The following is a 21,104-nucleotide window of genomic DNA, read 5'->3' as shown; positions in this document are numbered from 1 at the left end:
TCGGAGTACTTTGTTTTAAACAAGGGCTCAGTGAAATCTCCGGCTACGCTATGGGAGGCCCATAAGGCAATAATCCGAGGCTCCCTCCTTTCCATTGTGTCCTTCCAAAAGAAAAAAAGGAAAAAATATACAAAGAAAAGTTGGAGAGGGTTCGATTGCTGGAGGCCGAACATTAAACCAAACCAACAAAACAAATATATAAAAAGCTTACAAAGGCAAGGACGGAATTAAAATCCGTCCAACTAGAAGAGGTAGAGCGGACACTGAAATGGACAAAGCAAAGATATTACGACAAGGGCAACAAGGCAGACTGGATCTTGGCCCATAAACTAAGAGGTCTAAGGGTTAAATCCCAAATGATGGCAATTCGAACTAAAACCGGCTCTAAAACATTCAAAGAAAACGAAATTGCCCAAGAATTCTCGGATTACTACACCAAACGTTATAATCTGAACCCCTCCCAAAACACTAAGCCCGGGTTGACGGCTATCTCAAAATATTTGGCAGAGTGCAGCCTACCGGCCCTCTCCGAAGAAACCGTCCTCAAACCAAATGAAAAAATAAAAGCCGATGAATTACATGAAGTTTTAAAGAAGGTAAAAATAAACAAGACCCCAGGCCAGGACGGTTTCTCCAATCTTTACTACAAAAAGTTTAAAGCGGTGCTGGTCCCACATCTATTAGAAGTTTTCAACTACTTCTTGGAAGGGGAAGATGTCCTCTATGTCCTCAGCTAACCTGGCAATAATCCTCAAAGAGGGAAGAGACCCATTAAATTGTGGTAGTTACAGGCAGATTTCTCTCCTCAATTCGGACTTAAAAATTTATAGCAAAATATTAGCGAATAGGTTAAACTCAATAATACCAGGTGGGATTTATTTCAGGCAGACAAGCTTCGGATAATACCCATAAAATTATAAACATCTTCGACCACGTGCACCTCTCAAAAACAAAAGCTTTTATCCTGAGCTAAAAAAATCGCAACAATCTCAATATATTTTGAGTCCCAGCAATTTCAGCAATCGCACATAGCCGCACAAAGAAGGCACCTGGGGCAGTCGGTGGGGAGTCAGCTAGAGAGTGTCATGCATCTCAGGACAGCTGGGGCCCCCATGGCACTACCAGTATTAGCCAGCTGGGCCCCCTAGGGCTGCTGGCCCGGGACACTTGTCGGTAGCTTTGGGGGGAGGGAGGTTGTCAATCCTGTGTTTTCAATACCCTTTGCCCACCCTGTCTTTATTAGAGAGCCAATAAAGAAAAGGGACGGGGAGCTAGTGGGGCTTCACCTGCGCAAACTCCTGTTGAATACTCAATAACATCACACAAAAGGCAACCAGAGTCAATTAAACCTCTCCCAAGTCTCTGCTCACCATGTTTGCATACGAGTTTTAAGAAATGATTTAAAAATACTTCTCAGTGTAACATTTTGGTAAAACAAGACATCAATTGCCCCGATATCACCCCTTAAACAAGTTATTGGCATTAATAAACTTTTGTCTTGGGGTGAATTGCCCTTTTAAAACCATGCATGGCTAAAAAGCACCAAGATCCCAGCTTTGCAATTCAATCAACCAAACCAGAAAGCAAATAGTTCCATTTTTTACCGTTTTATAAAATAATTTGCATAATAAGCATCTCAAACGATGTAGTACATCATCATAGTGCATTAACAGGTTGTTATTAGAGCGTATTACCAGACATTCAAGTCTCGATTCCTAATTCCACGTACGGGTTCCAGTGATATTAATGGTCAATCACCCAGCAGTAACCAATGTCTTACTGGTCTCTCTCATCAAACGTGTTGCACATGGTCCGGGATCGCAGCTAGGGAATACTTCATTGGCATGATGACTGAGGGTGTATTCACAATAGCACATAAGATAGTACAAAAATAAAAAGTTATAACATTACAAAAAAGTCATTGACTCCTATGACATACTCCGACTGAAGTCTTGCTCTGCTTGCCATTAAAGGAGAACAGAAGTCTATTGGATTAACACTCATCTTGAATGTCTAGGTTTTTTTTTTTCAATTTATCTGGTAGTGCTTATCTTGAATCTCCAAACCAAAAAGTACAAAACTGGATCAATACAACTGTTAACACAGGCTAAGAGTCTCATCACTTTGTAGACCACGTTGATGACATTTAAGGTAGCACAATCATAATCCATCTTCCGAAAGTAATAGTACAGAGTTCGGCTCACATGAAAAGGTAAGAAGCAAACAGTAAAGACGACCAGAACGATGACGATCATTTTGATGGACTTCTTCTTAGACTTCGATGTCCGAGGGGTGGCTGTAGTTGGCTTCATAAGAGCACGAGTCATTAAACAATAGCAAATGATGATGATGGCAAAAGGAATGCAGAATAGCAAGACCAGGTTGACTGTGCTATAGATGACAAACTGGTCAAAGAGTTCTATGTTGGAGGTGTCATGGCAGATGATATTATCTCTCAGGGTGTCGGTAGTTACAAAGTATAGCATTGGAGACTGTGAACCAATCACTATAACCCAGATACTGATAGAAGCAATTCTTGCATAACGAACGTGGCCCCAGTGTAAAGAGTGGATTGGGTAGCAGATGGCTAGGAAGCGGTAGATGCTGATGCAAAGCAAGAAGAGAATACTGCAGTACAGGCTGGTGTAGAAGAGAAAACGGACTACCTTGCACAAGCCCACGGTAAACGGCCAGTTGTCCCTCTTAGAGTAATAGTACACGAGCAGAGGCAGGGACATGACATAAAGCAAGTCGGATACTGCCAGGTTGAACATAAACATGGTGATGACCTTCCACGGTCTGATCCTGAATATGAAGATGTAGAGAGCCAGAACATTAAGGATGAGGCCCACACAAAATACAATGCCGTAGGACACTGGGAGAAGAATGTACTTGAAATCCTCATTAAATATGCATTTGTATGTAACATTATTTGCTTCCCGTGTTTCCTCCATGAAGTTCATCAGGGCACTAAAAAGAAAATGTAAAAACATATTATTTTGGTAATAGTCAATCAGTCATTTCAAGCAGCGTGTTCTCCCAAAAATCTATACTTTCTAATTATACCTTATATACCACTTGTGAGCACATTCACATGGCTCAGACAGGTCTGCAACCCTGTTTTTCCCCCATTATCTCCTAGCATACAGTGCTTCCACTGCAGCAAAGGATTCTGGGACTGACATGCAAATGAGCACACACTGTAACCTTTTGTATCAAAACCATTTAAACATGGACCCCTATAAGCTTATGCCTGCCATATTACACCGCTTTTCAGCACAGCCTGGATTAAAAATGTGCATAGCCAACTTTTGAGGCAAAAGGTTAAATTGTGTGCTCATTTGCATGCCATTACCCAGAATCCCTGGCCGCAGTGGATGCATTATATGCTAGGAGATTATGGTGAAAAGAAGGATTGCAGACCCATCGGAGACATGTGAATGTGCTCACAAGTGATATTTTCACTTGCTATATACTTTTTTTTTTACTTTTTTTCCTTTATTGGCGTCTTCTAAGGTACATACATGTGGATATTAATATGACATTCACAGCATAACAAATCATTGTGAAACACAGGCACATGACCTTGAAGTATTCTGGGACACACAATAAACCTTTTTTTTCCTACTTTCAGTAGTGAAAAGAGAGGGGATGACGCGGGACGGGTGGATAGTTGGGAACGACATGGGGAAAAAAGGGGGGGTGGGGGGAGAGGGGGAAGGGATTGTGGCGGGTAGGGCGCACCGGTCCTCGGCCCCGAGGGTATCAGAGTTGGACCAGGGCTTGCACCAGTGTCGGGGCCCCAGAGCCTGGCCAGGGCTCCCAGGTTCTATAGAATTGAGGCATTCTCTGCTTCAGCATGGCTGTCAGTCTCTCCATGTTCATGACCCCGTCTATTCTTTTAATTACTGTTCTCCTGGAATGGGCCTTTACTTGTTTCCAGGCCACCGCGATGCAGCATCTGGCGGCCGTGAGGATCACCGAGGAAAGTCTGGCTATAGGGGCGGGGAGGTCTTCAATTGGTTTCCCCAGCACGTATGTCAGGGGAGCCAGGGGGACCTCTAGGCCCAAAGTTTCAATCAGGAGACTCTGGATCCTGGTCCAGAACCTCTGGATCTCCGGGCATGCCCACCAAATATGGGGCATGTCCCCCCTTTGACCACATCCTCTCCAGCACACGTCCGAGGTGCCTGGGTAGATCTGGCTCAGTCTACTCGGGGTTAGGTACCATTGGAATAAGATTTTATAAATATTTTCCTTCGTGATTGAGCAAATTGATGTTCTGGTGGCAGCTTCCCAGATATCCTCCCAGTCTTCCAGGTCGATTGGGATATTTAGGTCGGCGCTCCATTTTTGCATATAGGAATGTGAGGGGGGGTGGGATGCCTCTAATGTTCTATAAACTTCGGAAATTAAACCTCTCTGGTATGCCCCCTTGAGGCAGAAGGTCTCGAATCTAGTGCATGCTGGGAATTTAAGGCTAGGGGATTGGGCTCTCAGGAAGTGCCTAATCTGAAGGTATTTGAAGATGGGGAGGTCGGGGGAGGAGAACTTATTTTTAAGCTCTTGGAAGGATAGGACCTCATCGCTTTCCTGCAGATCCGCAACCACTCTGATATTTAGGCCCTGGAATTGACCAAATTGGGTACGGGAGCACCCGGGCAGGAAGTCCAGGTTCCCAAAGAGGGGGGTTAGTTGTGAGGGGGATGAAGCTAGGCCATGTTTCCCTTTAGCTTTAGTCCAAGTAGACCACGTGCACCTCATTGCCCCGAGCTCGAATCTCAGGGGCCTCCTTCCTTTGTGAGCCTGAGACCATAGTAGGGCCGAGAGGGGGGTGGGGGCCACGTGGTATGTTTCTATCTCCAACCAGCAATTGGAGGTCGGGGGGTTGTTCCAAACCACCGCCTGCCTCAGCTGGGCCGCCTGGTAATATCTGACCACATCCGGGGCCCCCAAACGCCCTCTCGTCCTCGAAGCCAACAGCACCGATCTCGGCACCCTTGGTCTACGCTGCCTCCATATAAAACAGAGGATATGAGCCTGCATATTTCGCAGTTCTACTAGCGGAACAGGGACTGGGAGGGTTTGAAAATAGTAAAGTAATCGGGGAAGGACATTCATTTTGGTGGACACAATTCTTCCAAACCAAGAGATCTGGTGGGCATGCCAAGTCTCCAAGTCTCTCTTGATCTGGCGGAAGATGGGGGGGTATTTGGCTTGATATAGCGAGTTGTACGAGCTTGCTATTTTTATCTCTAGGTATCTCTAGGTATTTAATGTGGGAGTTATTCCACTTATATTTGAAGTTAGTTTGTAGGAGTTTCCATGTAGGGTCTGGGAGAGAGATATTGAGCGCCTCGGACTTGTCCGTGTTTATTTTATAATCAGACACTAGGCTAAATTGGTCCAACAGTTTCTGGAGGTTGGGAAGGGAGGTGTGCGGGTCGGCCAAGGTCAGAATGACGTCATCAGCAAAGAGGGAGATTTTGTACTCCCTGTCTGCGATTGGGATGCCCTTTATGCTGGGTTCAGCTCTGATCCTGGCAGCTAGTGGCTCTATTGATACACTGGCGACACACTTTATTCGAGCTCGGCTAGTCCCACGAATTCGGGTATACCCGGGTGTATTGAGGTTTGTGACTGTTTTCTGCCCGAGTGCATTGGGTTATTTTCCATGCAGGGATTGAAGCATTTTATTCCCGCTGGCTGCAATACTGCACAGTATATATATATATACTGCATTACAATTCATGAATTTATGCCATCTGGTAGACACGCGAAGCATTGCAGCCTATTAAATCCTAATCATTATCATTTAACAGATCAGGCGCCCGTCAGCCAGGCATGAACCCAGGCTGGGAAGGCAAACGCAACGGGGCTTGTCAGAGGTGAGGAGCGGCGCATTCCAGGTATCTGCCAGGTACATACTGGGTATTTGCTCGAATAAAGTGTGTCGGTGCAGTAGGGTGAATAGTAGGGAGGATAGGGGGCAACCCTGCCTGGTTCCATTTTTGATCGTTATTGGGTTGGAGTGCCCTCCCGGGAGTTTTAAGAGGGCGGTAGGGTTGTTATAGAGGGCTCGTACCCCCTCGAGGAACGGACCCGAGAAGCCAAACCGGAGCATAGTTTGGTCAAGAAAGGACCATTTGATTCGGTCGAAAGCCTTTTCGGCATCGAGGCTTAGGATCATGGCCTGAGACTTATTGAGGTGAACGTGGTCTATAATATTAATAATTTTGCGGGTGTTGTCAGAGGCCTGTCTTCCTGACACAAAGCCCACCTGGTCTATATGAATCAATCTGGGGAGAATAGGGTTCAGTCTGTTTGCTAGGATCTTACTGAAAAGCTTGAGGTCAGTATTGAGTAGAGAGATCGGTCTATAACTACCGCATTGTAGCGGGTCTCTACCTTCCTTGTGTATGATGGCAAGGTTGGCGGCCGAAATTGTGCCTGGGATTCGATCCCCTTCTAGGAAGGAATTGAACATGTCCAGCAGGTAAGGGGAGAGGGGCTATATACTTTTTAATGAAAGCTTTTTTCAAACTACAACATTACACCCTTATTCTGTAAACTGGCTATCGCACAGAAATCCCCATAAACTCCAATAGGGCTTTCTGTTTGATAGTATATAGGCCGAGGAGTGTTACTTGGAGGCGTTAAGGAGAAGGTACATAACACACATATGATACTGGGATGTGTCAAATTCAAATGGGATGGTCCCCACAGGCAATTCTCCTTCACAATAACCATACATTATAGCTGGTACAACGGCATGTTTATTGGGTAGACAGCATGGCATTATCTCCATTCCCCAGAGCAGAACCCAGGGGCTTTAGGGCCCAAAAGTCCCTCCTTAGCTCCTTTACCCTCTTGTAGGGAAAATGGTATCACACCATACCACAAAGCCTAATCATAGCACACCTCAATTTGGTGGAGTGTCAGCTTTTATACCTAGGGTGGAAGGGCTTGTAACCCTGCCCCATAACAGGGCAGGTCTAGGTCTAGGTACTCACAGGCATCACACCATATACATGTGACTCAGTCAGTACCCTCCCCAGGTATGACACTCCAACTGCCGGCTTAGGCCTGCCCCTGGATAAGGCAACATAGTACCCATCCAGGCTGCAACTGTGCAGGAGTTTAACCCCAACACTGCCTGTTCCTATCAGGACTTACAGTGTTGAGGCCAGTGAAAGGCTATAGCCAGGGGCACATGGCTACAGCACATTCACATGTCTCAGACAGGTCTGCAACCATGCTTCCCCCCCCCCCTCCATGATTGTTAGCATACAACGCTTCCACTGCAGCAAAGGATTCTGGGGAATGACCTGCAAATGAGCACACAGTGTCACCATTTACGTCATGCCCATTTTTAAGCAGCAACACTACATTCCCACGTTTTTTCTTATTTGCATATGTAAAGCATGTAACAGTATACTACATTCTGACCTAAGCTGGCAATCGTTTGGTGCTCCTATTCTAAAGGTGGAAAAATCCAGATTGTGTGACTAACTTAATGGCTGCTTCAGTCAGTGTAACTCAGCAGCTACAACGTATTGATATTTGGCAACAACAGGAAAGTGTTGCAAAGATCTTGAACTGCTGCAGTGATCTAAAACCTGCTATAGAAATCAAAAGATGCTTTAAAACTGGCAATAAGAGTTGAATAATATTTTTTTTAATGCAGTAAGTATTATCTAATACTACAGAACTGATTTATTTAAAAAAAAAAATATATATATATATATATTATCACAATTAACAATTCTTCCAGGTGTTTGGTCTGAAGAAAGGACACTCTGGCCCTGAAACGTTACCCTGATTAGCTCTGATGCTGTAAACACTGATTGAAGTTTTTTTAAAACTCTATATAAGTCTCCTGTGTGCTTCTTCTACCCTTTACTCTGTACCAGTCTATGGATGCAGCTTTGAGACGCCGGGATCATCAGAAGGTCAGCACCAGAAGCATAATACGCATTATATGTTTATTGCTAACAATGGTGTGCCACTTAAAGTATATCCACTTTTGTTACTGGTTGTTTTTGCATATGCGGTCACCAATACTTCACTGGACACTCACTTATACAAAAAGCAGTTTTTTTCCCCACTGAAATTACAGTTTTTATGTCCAGAAACCGCAAATCTCCCTGATTTCGGTCCACGGAACCTGACATCTTTGTTAAGATGATAAACTAAACAGTGTGAGGATAAGTAGGGTTTTGGCATTCGTGGACTTGCTAAATTGTCCTCTAGCAATATACAGTATTTTTAAAGTTATCAGAGGATGTTTTAACGTGGTACATATTTCGCCTTCACAGTGCCGGGGAGAGTGCCACCTAATCCCCGGCACGTCCGCTTCGTGTGCGGTCTTCAGGAGCAATCACATGATCTCAACAGGCCCCCGGAATGCCTGAAACCCCCCAATTACTCCCTTTATAAAGTGAGAAAGTGCCCGTGACGCTCCAGGTACATCATACTGTGTGCGCACTGTGAGCGTTATACCAACAATGTTGGGCTTCACTGAGCCGCGATTTGGCATTAAATGTCATTGACGTAAACTGAACGTTTCTTCTATAAGAAAGTACCCCCTACTACATGTATATAAGATATTATTACTATGTCATGTGAGGGGTATATTTTTCAAAAGTAACATAGAAAATCGGCTCCAGTCCTCCAGCTCCTCCCCCCCCCAACAGGTCAGGTTTTCAGGATATCCCAGCTTCAGCGCAGGTGGCTCATTCAGACTGAGCCTCTCACGAAGCCACTTGTGCTGAAGCAGGGATTGATTGAGCCACCTGTGCTGAAGCAGGGATATCCTGAAATCTGACCTGTTGGGGTGGGGATGGGCATGAGGATTGGAGTTGATCAGCCCTGCTGTAGAGTACAAACCTTTTTTGAACAAGGTGGCAAATCTCGGTTTACTTAGCAAGGTTACCATGCAATGACCCGTACGGTAACAATTTTACTTACTCTATGTGTATCCTGTGAAAAAGCTTTTTATCCCGGGAGGGATTGTCCCCTTAAAAGCTCTACGGAGTAATTCTGCTGTACAAACAGAAAGAGAGAGAGAGGTGGCATTTTAATGACAACTCTTATATTGTTATAATGTATAAATGTAACTAGACTTGTAACTGGAAACGTTATATCCCCTTATACTATCACACTAACCGCTGCCTAGAACGGGAGCAATAAGTAGAAAATGTGACAATAAGCCACTTACCTTCCATTCCGATGCCTCCTTTTTAAAGCAGGACCCTGAGAAACAGTGAGAACAGTACGAATGTCTCACAGACCAAGTTCCACATCGTCATACTGTTGATAAATAGGGACGTTGGTTATTAGCCCATAATTATCGTTCATCATAAGTTTCTGGCACCACCTTTTCTTTCTATTTACAGATTATTTTTTTTATAGTGGATTCACTGGCTCAGCACGTGGTGAAACAGGTTTCAGGTGTTGCACAAGACCACAGGTCTAAAAGACTCCATCGGAAAGAAGACTGTACATGCCATTCATTGGGTATGTTGCGCTGTATGGATCAATGCCCACAGATGCATTAGTAGCAGCCAAGGGAAGATATTTCTGGGATGTATATTAACAGTGACACAAAGCAGCCATTCTCATTTATAAATAATGAATTATAAAGTCCTTTCAGAGGCAGAAGTAGGAGGGAGATGTGGGGGGTGGTGGGGGAGGAGTGGGCTAGCTGCCCCGGGAGTGCGTAGGTGAGCATCGGAGGAGGGAGTGCCAGTGCTGGAGGAGGGACTGCGAACGGGGGAAAAGGGAGCAGGATGGCAGCAGAGGGGGGCAGATGGTCGGCTCCAGCGGTCCGACCTGGAATTCAGTTACGACTTTCATTGTTTGCCGCCAGGATGAACCCTACCCCCCCTGCTCCAGAGGGACTTGGGAGAGAGAGACTTGGGGGAAGGGAGGAAAGAGACTTGGGGTAAGGGTGGAGAGAGAATTGGTGGGAAGGGAGCAGAGAGACTTCGGGAGTGAGAGAGGAGAGATTGAGGGAGGGAGCAGAGACTTGGGGAGTGAGGGAGGAGAGAGACTTGGGGAACGTAGAGGGGAAGTGTTAGAAACTGGTGGGGGGAGTGAGAGAAACTGTGGGGAGAGTGAGAGAGACTGGTGGGGGGGAGTGAGAGACTGGAGGGGAGTGAGAGACTGGGAGTAAGATAATGTGGGATGAGTGAGAGAGGTAGGCTGGGGGGAGTGAGAGAGACTGGTGGGGGGGAGTGAGAGAGACTGGTGGGAGGGAGTGAGACAGATTGGTGGGGGAGGGGAGTGAGAGAGACTAGGGGGGGAGTGAGAGAGACTGGGTGGAATGAGAGAGACTGGTGAAGGTGGAGAGACTGGTGGGGGGAGGGTGGAATGAGAGATTGGTGGGGGGGAGTGTGGAATGAGATATTGGTGGGGGGAGGGTGGAGTGAGAGCCTCGTTGGATGGAGGGTGAAGTGAGAGACACGTGGGGAGGAGGGTGGAATGAGAGTTTGGTGGGGGGAGGGTGGAGTGGGACTCGTGGGGGGGAGTGAGAGACTCGTAGGGGGGAGGGTGGAGTGAGAGACTAGTAGGGGGAGGGTGGAGTGAGAGACTCGTGGGGGGGAGGGTGAAGTGAGGGACTCGTGGGGGGGAGGGTAGAGTGAGAGACTCATGGGGGGAGGGTGGAGTGAGAGACTCGTGGGGGGAGGGTGGAGTGAGAGACTCGTTGGGGGGAGGGTGAAGTGAGAGACTCGTGGGGGGGAGGGAAGGGTGAGAGACTCGTGGGGGGGAGGGTAGAGTGAGAGATCATACAAAATATTCACAACTACGGTTAAAAATTACAGGACTGTTTTTCCTTAGTGGAACTTGCTCGGGAATAAAAATACCTAGTTCCGCCTTTGAGTCTTTTTTCCTCTTTTTTTTTTCAATAAAAAAAGCGAGAGGGTGGCTAAATGAAAAATAAAAGGAAAGTAGGAGATAGGGGGGATGACTCAAGAAGATAGAAATAAGAAAAGATAAGAAATGACTCGCACGAGGAAATACCAGAAGAAACAGGGGGAACGAATAACATATACTTTTATTTTAACACCATCAGAAAATAAAAATAACAAACAGAGCAACGAATGTTACGCTGTAAGAAAAGGAAACAAATCCCCCATTTCACATTCAGACTGCTTAAGACGTGGGGATTTTAATATATATGAAATATCTGAAGCATTGTTCTAGCTGGGCAGGTCTGTATTTGCCAGAATATGTTGACTCATCTTATTTTGTAAAACTGCTCTGGTTTGTGGTACATTATGTAATAACCCAAGTTCAAAAAATGGCATTTTGCAAAATGAAACCAAAATACTGTATGACCAAAATGACATGTTCGGGGATACATTTCTGTAACCATTGAATATGCTCTATAACAGGGGGCTCAACTCCAGTCCTCAACCCCTCCCCCATCCCCCTCCCCCAACAGGTTAGGTTTTCAGGACATCCCTGCTTCAGCACAGGTGGCTCGACCAGTCCCTGCTTCAGCACAGGTGGCTCAATCGGAGGCTCAGGCTGACTGAGCCTCCTGTGCTGAAGCTGGGATATCCTGACAAACTGATATGTTGGGGTGGGGGCTTGAGGACTGGAGTTGAGCGCCACTGCTCTGCATTACCGGCTACGCCAACATCATGATGTCAGAGAAGTCAACCCACTGAGATATACCCTTTAGTAGGTGAACATCACTAGGGGAAGCATGCTGATGGCCAAAATAACGTTCACTGAGCTGTCTGTAGTATTTTTGCTTGTGGTCAAAGGTTGATCATGCTCGCGGCTGTCGGAGAGGAAGGGCAAAAAAAAAAGAAAAAGACGGGGTAAATGTACACCTTGGTCTCTGAGAGCCACGTCTGCAATCTGAACCAAAAGAAGGACTTCCTCAGCGGTGCCTGACGCCTCTTCCTGAGGCCTCGTTCAGGGTGCAGGCTTCGCAGGGAGGGTGTGCTGCCGTGTGTGCGGCCGTGGGATACAATGTATTTAAAGTGAACTGTGGTTGTCAGGGTAGCAGCTGCCCTGTCTCCGAAGTAGGGAGTTGACGCTGGCTACATTTTCAATAAACAAAAAAATCGTTTTTTGAAGCTGCAGCAGCGTCACTGGGACCTCGGCAGCCAATGAGATCATTCTTGAGAATGATTTCAAGACTGCAACTTGGATCCCTAACCTCACGTCTGTAGCCCCACCCCCTCCCCACCTCCTCAACTCCTGAAAAAGTCTGCTGGGAGGATGAACACACATCGCACAGCAGACTGCCGCCCGCCCTCCCGAACGCCCTCCCTCCAACTTCTGCCTCTGGCATCCTGAACGAGGCCTGAGGGATGCAGTAGTGAGAACTTGGTCCTGGAGAGAGAATATCCATAGCACTCGGTTGCCACATACTAAGAGGGTAATGAAATTGAGCATGTCAAGCTATAATAGTAAGGCTAGAGAACGCATTCATATACACCAGTGTATAACAAACTTGTTTTGGCTTGTTTCCAATAACAATGAATCTGTGGGCGTGTGACAGGGAAGGGTCTCAGATCCACATATGTATGTAGGCAGGAACTTGGCCTGCCTGGTTCAATTGACAGGGCTAATTGCACACAGGTGGACAGAATCCTCCTGAGCATGTCACATCCCTGTATTAAGAGTGCGACCAGATGCTTGCTGGGAGAAACATACTTGTGAAATGACCTGCTGTTTTCACTCTGTGTTGCAACGCTGCTGTCAGTTAACCCCTTGCATCACAGGGCTGCATGAACTTTTCTTACGTTTCTAAAGACATTGCCTTTCCCTGAAGCTATGGGCCTTGCCACGAGAAGTTTTGACTCGGTACCCAGCAGCACTCATAACTGTGATGGGGGAATAATGGCCTGTGTTTAACCTCAGAGGGACTCTTCTGGAGATATTGCCCGGAGTTGCTCTTGTAGGAGAAATTGTCACAGGCATGTAAACTGCTCACAGGTGGACTGTGCTTTGCCCATGTCACCATGTTAATCACCGAAAGAGTCTATTTGGGTTACAGTTTCATTGCCTATCCACTCTATGGCAGGAATATAACTGGGTTGGTGGGTTCTGCCTTTGGATGTAACCTGTCCTAAGGCTCTTTCTTCCCAATAAGTGCTCATTGTTATTATTGAGTGCATACATGGGAATGTGAGGCCGTATACCACAGCAAAAGTAACATGGTATGTGGCTGGTAAAAGGGCCCCTATGAAAATTGGGGTAGCAACCTGGTTACCTTACCTGTTTTCACACTCGCTAACCTGACAAAGAGTCCTTAGAGGGCAGAAACGTTGTCCCATCTGCATGCTTCTGTGAATTAAAATGCTGTCAAGTTTTTGGAACAACTGCAGTTGTTGAAATAATTTCCTTGTAAGGATCTACTAACAGTGAGAATAATTGAGTGCTATCTTCTATCTTCATTCTATTATTTCTTTGTTCTCTTTTGTGTGGCCACACATTTTTAGACCCAGGTACCTACAGTACAGTAATTTTTTTCACATACATTTTGCCTGATAAGTAGTCTCTTCTTTCTTTCTTTCCCCTATTTTCCACCTCTCTAAAAGAGATTTCTGGTAAATCTAACTGGTTGTACGGTGAGAAAAAATCTCGAAGGGAGACGTTTGGGGAGGTTTAGTTAATTGTAGCTATAAACAATTAGAAAACCCTACTGCAAATACTGCAGGGAGATGTATGTATGTATGTCTTTATTTATATAGCACCATTAATGTACATAGCGCTTCACAGCAGTAATACATGTGACAATCATATAAATAACACATAATACAAATAACACATAAAGGGATCTATATAGCACTTAGGAAGTTGGTGCTGTCAGAGAGAGATCTCAGGGAACTAGATCCTCTACTCCAGGATGCAGTGGACCCTGGATCCTGTCAGAGGAATTACCCCTGGAACACTAACCCAGATCCAGGACTGCAGGAAAGAGCAGCCTGATACCAGGTACCTCTTTTGGGTCAGAGGTTAGCAAGAGGCCAACCTTCCCAGCCCTGCAGATAAGGACTGGGAAGTATGAGTCAGCCCTTACACAGGTATATGCCTGGTTTATTTGTTTTATTTGTGTGTTGCCTTAAAGCTTTATTGTTTGAAGCTACAGGCTGAATAAAAGCCAAGGTTAATTTTACCCAGTATATGTCTCACTGGTTATACCTCTGCACTTGTCTTCTACATATGGTGTTAGAAGTGGGATGAGAGTTGGCCCTTGAATTTCAAAGGGGCCCCGGAGGCCGTTCGGGAAAATTTGTTGTGCTTTTATTTGCTTTTATTTGCAAAAGAACCACGGCCAGAAGTGACCAGAATGAAAGGGCTACATATCCAGGCAGGAAAGCTTCACTGCACTGGAGAAAGCCACAACACCACAGTCTGACTGGGGGGACTGCAACTCATGGTTACCCACACAAGATACTGTCTCTGTGACTAAAGGCTACCCCACCACATGTGCAAAGAAAAAAACCATGGGTTTTAAAAATAGCTGCTCATAAAAATAAAAAGTCTACAGAGACGCCTGTGAGAATTATGAACTCTGCAAGTGAAGTCTGCTCACCTGTAGGACTACCAGCTGGGGTTCTATATATACAGACAAAATCGCTGGAATAGCACCTCCCAAGGTCAGGGGGAAGAATACACCTGATAACGCCATAATGGAGGGAAAATGTGGTGTTCCTTGTTATTATTGAGTGCATACATGGGAATGTGAGGCCGTATACCACAGTGGCAAAGGTTTTTCAAAAGATCCAAAGCACAGCTAGAACAAAGGTGTCAGAGGGCCTAGAACCGGTAGGACAGAGGGCCAGAATCAAAAATGTATTGGATTAAAAATATATATAGACAAAAATCCTGACAAATCCTCTAACGTTTCACGCACAGGGCGCTTTGTCAAAGAGTTCCTGTAATGAACCCAGCCACAAGGAAGGGTGTCCCTTCCAGTCCTACAAGGATGAGGAGGAGGATGTCTCTTATGTGGGCACAGAAACACGATGCACCCACAAAACACCCCTAGGTTGGTGGAGGTGCCTGAACACTGTATGCACTGAAAAGACACAGGTCTCTACGACCGTGAATATGACTAGCAGTAGCAAGAGCAAGATCAGCTGAACCAGGGGCATTGTCATGGAACATATTTCTGTTTGACCCCCCTTCTGCTTGTCAGCTCCTTAAGTTCAGCTGCATGTATTTGTTCCACACACACACACACTGTGCCTGTGTGATGTATCACTATATTGCCTTTTCTGCCTCTGAGCATGTAGCCAGTGATTTGCTACAGCAACTTCTGAGATCCTTTCTCAGATTGGGCTATTCTGCCCTCCCCCCTGTTTTGCTGACAGTTGGTCTGTCCACAGACTCTTGCTGTTACCCAGATCCCCCCACACTTCCTTTTCCTTCCTACACTGGCTGAGTGAGTACATTTCTTGTTACCCTCCATTGGCAAGGCCCAATCCTTTTCACCTTTCCCTACTATCAAGCACTCTCACTATAGAGAAACTCTCTCACAATACCATCCTCCACAAGTGCCTTTGTGTATCTATGCTTTCCCCAATAAAGTGAAGAAAAGACAAAGAACTTGATGTGCTTGTAAAAGGAACGAGTTGAGCTATCTGGGGCTATTCACACATCACACGTGACCCTGGCTTCAGAATAGTGAAAAGGAGGACTGTGTGCTTTGGGGTCAGCACACAGGAGCTGCTACTCACAGCCTTTATGCTAAAGAAACAAGCAAGCAGCTTTACACTGCACACAGTAGCTGCTACTTACAGCCTTTATGCTAGATACAGAGCAACCTCTCCAGCTAAACAAGCCAGCAGCTTACACAGCTTTTACAGAGCAGTCTCTGCACAGCAGCTCAAGCAAAACAGCTTTACACACAAGCAAGCAGATTTACACAGAACACAGAGCCTGCAGCTTTATACAAGGCAGCAGCACAGCAGTCAGACAAGTGCATTATACACAGAACTTTGATTGCCCTTTCTGTTTTTGAGTCCACCCTCTGCACAGCCTGACAGTGAGGAGCTACCATCTCACCTAACCCTGCGCACGTTCCACGGCTAGCGCCACCAAGGGCCACACCACCGGACACCCGCCAGGACATGGGTCAGAGCCACCGGACACCTGTAAGTACAGCTACCCCTACGCTTACAGCTGCAGGACACCTACCAGCATTATCTGAGACAGTCATCCATCGTGACGCAGGTAACCGACCGCACGCCACACGCACTGGCTAAAGGCCTACACACACTTGCAGCATGGCAGAACTCAGACCCTCACCAGACACAACGCAGGAGAGTGACCACTCAGACACAGAGACCGCTGCACAACTGCAAACAGCGCAGGAACGTGCAAGGCCTAAACGTATAGTATATGAGGCTGATATTGAAGCGCGCCATGCCAAGTTAGAAAAGGCCTGGGAAAAAACCGCACTAGAGTTACGCAATGTTGCTAGCATTGGCGATAATGTACAGCAGCTCGGGCAGGCAATTATTCAAATGAAGTCTAACCACTCATGCTACCAAGGGCTGTCAGAGACATACATCACCTACTTGACCATAGCCAACACCGGCGAAAGCCTGCAAGAAAGAGACATACAAAGTAACATTGACCTAACACGCGACAGCCGCATGCGGACCGCAATCACAGACGCGCAAAGCGTGAGAAAGGAGCTCCTCCTGAAGACCGCATCGCAGCGCTCCAGCAAATCCAGGCACTCATCAAGGTCAGCAAGATCAGCACAATCTAATTTGTCCACTGCAAAGGCCACACGTGCCAGGGCCGAATATGGTCGGAGAGAGGCAGCTATAAGGGCAGAAAGAGCGCGCATAGAAGAGGAGGAGCAGAATGCCACCACTGCCAGCGCTGCCAATGACGCTGCCGCCACTGCCAATGCCGCTGCCACCCCGCTGCACGTAGAAAGGCCGAATTGGGGGCGGATCTAGAAGCTCTAAGCAAAGAAGAGGACGCAGCCGCCGCCATAGCCCAAGCCGAAGTCTTAGAAGCAGCTGCGAGACAGGACGGCAGGGAGCAACCGTATAGACGGATAGCCTCAGAGGATCCAGTCCAACGCACTGAAGACTACGTAAGGAGCCTCTTCAGCGTAAACACCAGCACACCATCTCAACACGACGGGAGTGACTCTACAGACACCGAAGACTTGCTAGGTCCATGTGGAGAAGACGCTGCCCCTTCAAGGGTACACACTACCTGGGATAACCACAGCCACTACAGTGATCCACACGCCAGCGCGCACACGGATGCACTACAACAGGCTCGCAATCCAGGTACACCCACAAGGGAAAACACAGCCCCTCACACTGACCAGCAGTCATCACACGTCCACGCCAAGGAAGGGGCAACCGCAAGGACCCTCCCGGCAATTACCTCAGAACGCGACCAACACACCGATGCATTAAGCCTAACAGACATGGGCAAGTATATGATCCGGCGCGACTGAGAACAGGAAGCTATTGGTGACTACCTTTCCTGGAAAGGTATGGAAGGTTGGACTGTATGTGACATGGAAGAGTCATCACTCACTCAAAACTATAATAGATTCACATATCTGTAGGTAGCTAGGAAGTACGCCTGCCTGGTTCAATGAACAGGACTAATTGAACTGTTAGGGACATCCTATTTGTCTGATTGTTCACGCTCCCAGCCTGCAGTTCCCCCGATCAGCCACCGGGACTGCTCTTCTGCCTGTTTGCCAGTTCCTGAAGCCTGCTTTCCCTGATCACCTGCACCTGTCTTTTCCTCAGCTAGACCCTATATAAACCTCCACTTTCCATGCCTGTTTATACTGGGTGTTCCTGTCCCTGTTTCAGTTCATATCCTTGTTCCCTGTTGCTGTTACCAGACTTCTGCTTGTGACCCTGACTACGTGTCTTCGCTAACTGTCCCAGCCACTGGAATCCTACTCTGCAGGCAGTGGCGTAAGTACAGTGTAATAGGCCCCCCCCCCGTTCACTTACCTGCCGGCCCTCGTCCCGAGACGTCATGTCACCATGACAACGCAGTGTTATATGACGCCACTACGTCGATTGAGCAGGGCTGTTCTCTTACAGAGGCCCCACTCTCTCTCTCTCTCCCAGCAATCAGTTTCATTGTTGTGGGGATGAGCATGGAGCCTCTGTAACCATATGGAGGGTTCATCTCAAGTCCGGAGGGAGTGTCCTGACTCCGTCAGCCCCGACCATGGTACTTATGTATGTCTCCCTCTCCTGGCTCTCAATGGTTGGTCTTTTGGGACAGGTCAGGTAGAAAATCTCCCTTCTATGCGGGAATGGCAAGTCTGTGATGCAGACTGAACACTTTTGAACGATATACCTCCTGAATATCAATCCCTCAATATAAATTGCATACTTGTGCAAGGAAAAATCAAGCGCAAATAGTATCACAACAAATCAAAGGTAACACAGATGATATACTATCCTTAATGAGTGCAGCTCCTGACGTAGAATTCAAACCAAATTCAAGCAGCAAACGAAGGAGAAACAGGTGCGCAAATCACATCAGGACATGTAAGAGAGAGTAAAAACACCAAATAGTGCAATATTGTCTACTTCAGCAAATTTAATAGTGAAGTAGACAATATTGCACTATTTGGTGTTTTTACTCTCTCTTACATGTCCTGATGTGATTTGCCCACCTGTTTCTCCTTCGTTTGATGAATTGCATACTGACTGAAGTAGTATAATTTGTGTAGGGATAACATTTACTGTGCATCCTCTGTGGGGGAATGCCTGTTGTGACCGCTTTGTGAATAGCAACTCTAGATAATGAGTCCCAATAGCTGGTGCTTCTCTCTCCACCACTTATCCTCCCATGAGCCTTCACTTGCACAAGCAAATAGTCATTAAAGCAGTTGGTGGCCTTTATAATGGAAAGAGAGAGACAGATATTTAATGAAATAGTTACTATTATGGTGTGCATTTATTAAGCTTAAACTGGCAGATTTTTTTTCCATTACAAGTGTATTACAACAATGTACCAAGGAACTTAGCTGCAGTTTTGCTTCACTTTGCACCAGTGGAGAGTAGGGTTGCCAGGTGTCCGGTATTGAACTGGACTGTCCTGTATTTGGATACTCTGTCCAGTAAAAAATGAGAGGTACTGTAATACTGGACATGTATGTGTCCGGTATTTTCCTCCCTGGACATAGTGACCTGACGCACCGTTCACCATCGAGTCCAGTATTTTCGGAGAAGCCACCTGGCAACCCTAGTGGAGAGGGGTTTATGGAGCAGAAGGAGGAGATGGGAACAATGTAACTTGAAGCAACGTTATTATGTATTCATTTTTGTGTCTTTTGTCATCCTTCTTATGTTATTTTTTCTTCCCCATAACATTGACGTGCCATGACTGGGCAATACAGAGAATACTTTTATGTACCGATGTAGCAGCCATTATTTTACCCATTAATGCATTTAGGAGATCATGGACGATGTGGCATTTGGTCCCATTTCACTTGGTGCTAGCTATGGCCCTTTGAATGAAGCCGAAAAGAAGTATCGTCTTTCCCAGTTCCCATGTGAGTTTCAAGGCTACAGTAACGGCCGCTACCTCGATATTGGGGAGCTATTTATCAAAGTCTCTGGAGAAATAATCTGCACAAGATTTATCAATAAAAAAAATGCTGCCCCAGTTCTGCAACTGGAAGATTTTGCTAAATAGTAAAGTGATGATGAGAAGAGCACAAACAGGCCATATACTGCCCTTATTCCCTTGTCTGCTGTCTCTGTAAATTTCCCACTTAGATTGTAAGCTCTGCGGGGCAGGGATTTCCTTTCCTATTGTCTGATTTTGTTGTGCTTATTGTATTATAATTCCCTGTTCTGTATTGACTTTTTAAAGCGTGGAGTACACCTTGGGCGCTATATAAATAAAGATATACATACATACAGTACATTATGCAGAAATACATTTATTAGACAACATGCAACGTTTCGGTTGAAGTAAGCGACCTTTACAGTATGAAAGTGAGATTTTGATAAATAACCATGATTAACACTAAGATGTTCCAAATGCATCTCTGTGATGGAGCGGCCATGTTGGTATTGCCAGGAAGGATCTCACAGTCCACTTGCTTGCAATGAAAGTCCTTTATTCCCGGTGTCAGGGATTTGCAGGTTGCAGTAATCAGGTAACAAAACAGAATAGTCTTTAAAGTAAACAGCATACGTCTGCAAAATAACAGGACAGTCCTTAAGCACTGGTATCTCAAAGGGAGTTCAGGTCTCCTCCCAACAGGCTCTCTGCAACCTGTTCCCTCACAGATTGAGAGCAAAATGAGAGCCTTAAAGGAATCTGCTGTCTGCCTTTTAAACCACCCCTTTCCAATTAGCTCACAGACCTACAAGCTAGGGTGTGTTTTATCCTGGTCTGCTCAGGTGAGAGAGTTTTAACCTTTTATACACTCCCTCAAAGTCTCCTACAATGATAAATGTAATGTCCCCCGTGCTTCAGCTTGTCCTTTGACTACTGGCTACTGCAAATAGAGCAATAAAAGGAGTTTCACAATGCATGTAATATAATGGGATATCCCAAAATCCGCATCTCTTGCTGTTTACCTTTTGCCTTCTCCAGTGAACAGAATCTGTGCCAGTATTGGAGTGGAAGAAACCTCCCTGGGAAACAGCTCTACATCAAATGTAAGACCTTGTTAGTACTGTACCACTGGCACTGCGGCAAGCAATAAAGACGCCATGGTTTGCGTGCATCTTGAGCTTTCTGTAAATCACCAGGAGGTTTATATGTAGACTTCATACAGTGTAGAACAAAAGCGATGGTGAAAGAGTTTAAAAAGCCTGTGGTATATACATAATCATAGTTACAGAATGTACAGTTATCCAGTAATGTTGAGAAAAGCCTAAGATTGTGACACACGTTAACATTTCAGCCCAAACTGAATTTCAATTAATAGGCGAAGAATAATGCAATGAATTATCATGGACAAAAGGCTGGAGTGCAGAAAGCACCCAAAGCATTGTGACAAGTACGTCCTTCACGGAAAATGCACTTACTGTTCAGTGGGCGAAAGAGTAGAGCCATTGTCAGAAATAATACATAATGTAGAGTTGTTAAACGACCGCTTTTTA

General features: G+C 46.0%; 1 protein-coding gene across 4 annotated transcripts; it reads right to left on the bottom strand.

The window, feature by feature from the left end:
- Positions 1-1,971: 1,971 nt before the first annotated feature.
- On the bottom strand, positions 1,972-9,347 carry LOC142491183 (P2Y purinoceptor 2-like). 4 transcript variants are annotated; one of them, XM_075593457.1, is made up of 3 exons: positions 9,221-9,347; positions 8,971-9,045; positions 1,972-2,970 (listed from the first exon to the last, which is right to left on the bottom strand). In XM_075593457.1, the coding sequence occupies exon 3, from the start codon at positions 2,961-2,963 to the stop codon at positions 2,034-2,036; it is 930 nt and encodes a 309-aa protein (XP_075449572.1). In that variant the 5' UTR covers positions 2,964-2,970; positions 8,971-9,045; positions 9,221-9,347; the 3' UTR covers positions 1,972-2,033. The 4 variants fall into 4 exon arrangements, with proteins under 4 accessions (XP_075449572.1, XP_075449573.1, XP_075449574.1 ...); XM_075593458.1 differs by having other exon boundaries at positions 8,971-9,042; positions 9,221-9,313; XM_075593459.1 differs by lacking the exon at positions 8,971-9,045 and having other exon boundaries at positions 9,221-9,334.
- Positions 9,348-21,104: the final 11,757 nt, after the last annotated feature.

The sequence above is a fragment of the Ascaphus truei genome, chromosome 3 (genome assembly GCF_040206685.1).
Source record: "Ascaphus truei isolate aAscTru1 chromosome 3, aAscTru1.hap1, whole genome shotgun sequence".
Classification (NCBI taxonomy): domain Eukaryota; kingdom Metazoa; phylum Chordata; class Amphibia; order Anura; family Ascaphidae; genus Ascaphus; species Ascaphus truei.
Note: the sequence above shows the minus strand (reverse complement) of the source record. Positions and strands in the feature narration are given on the sequence as shown.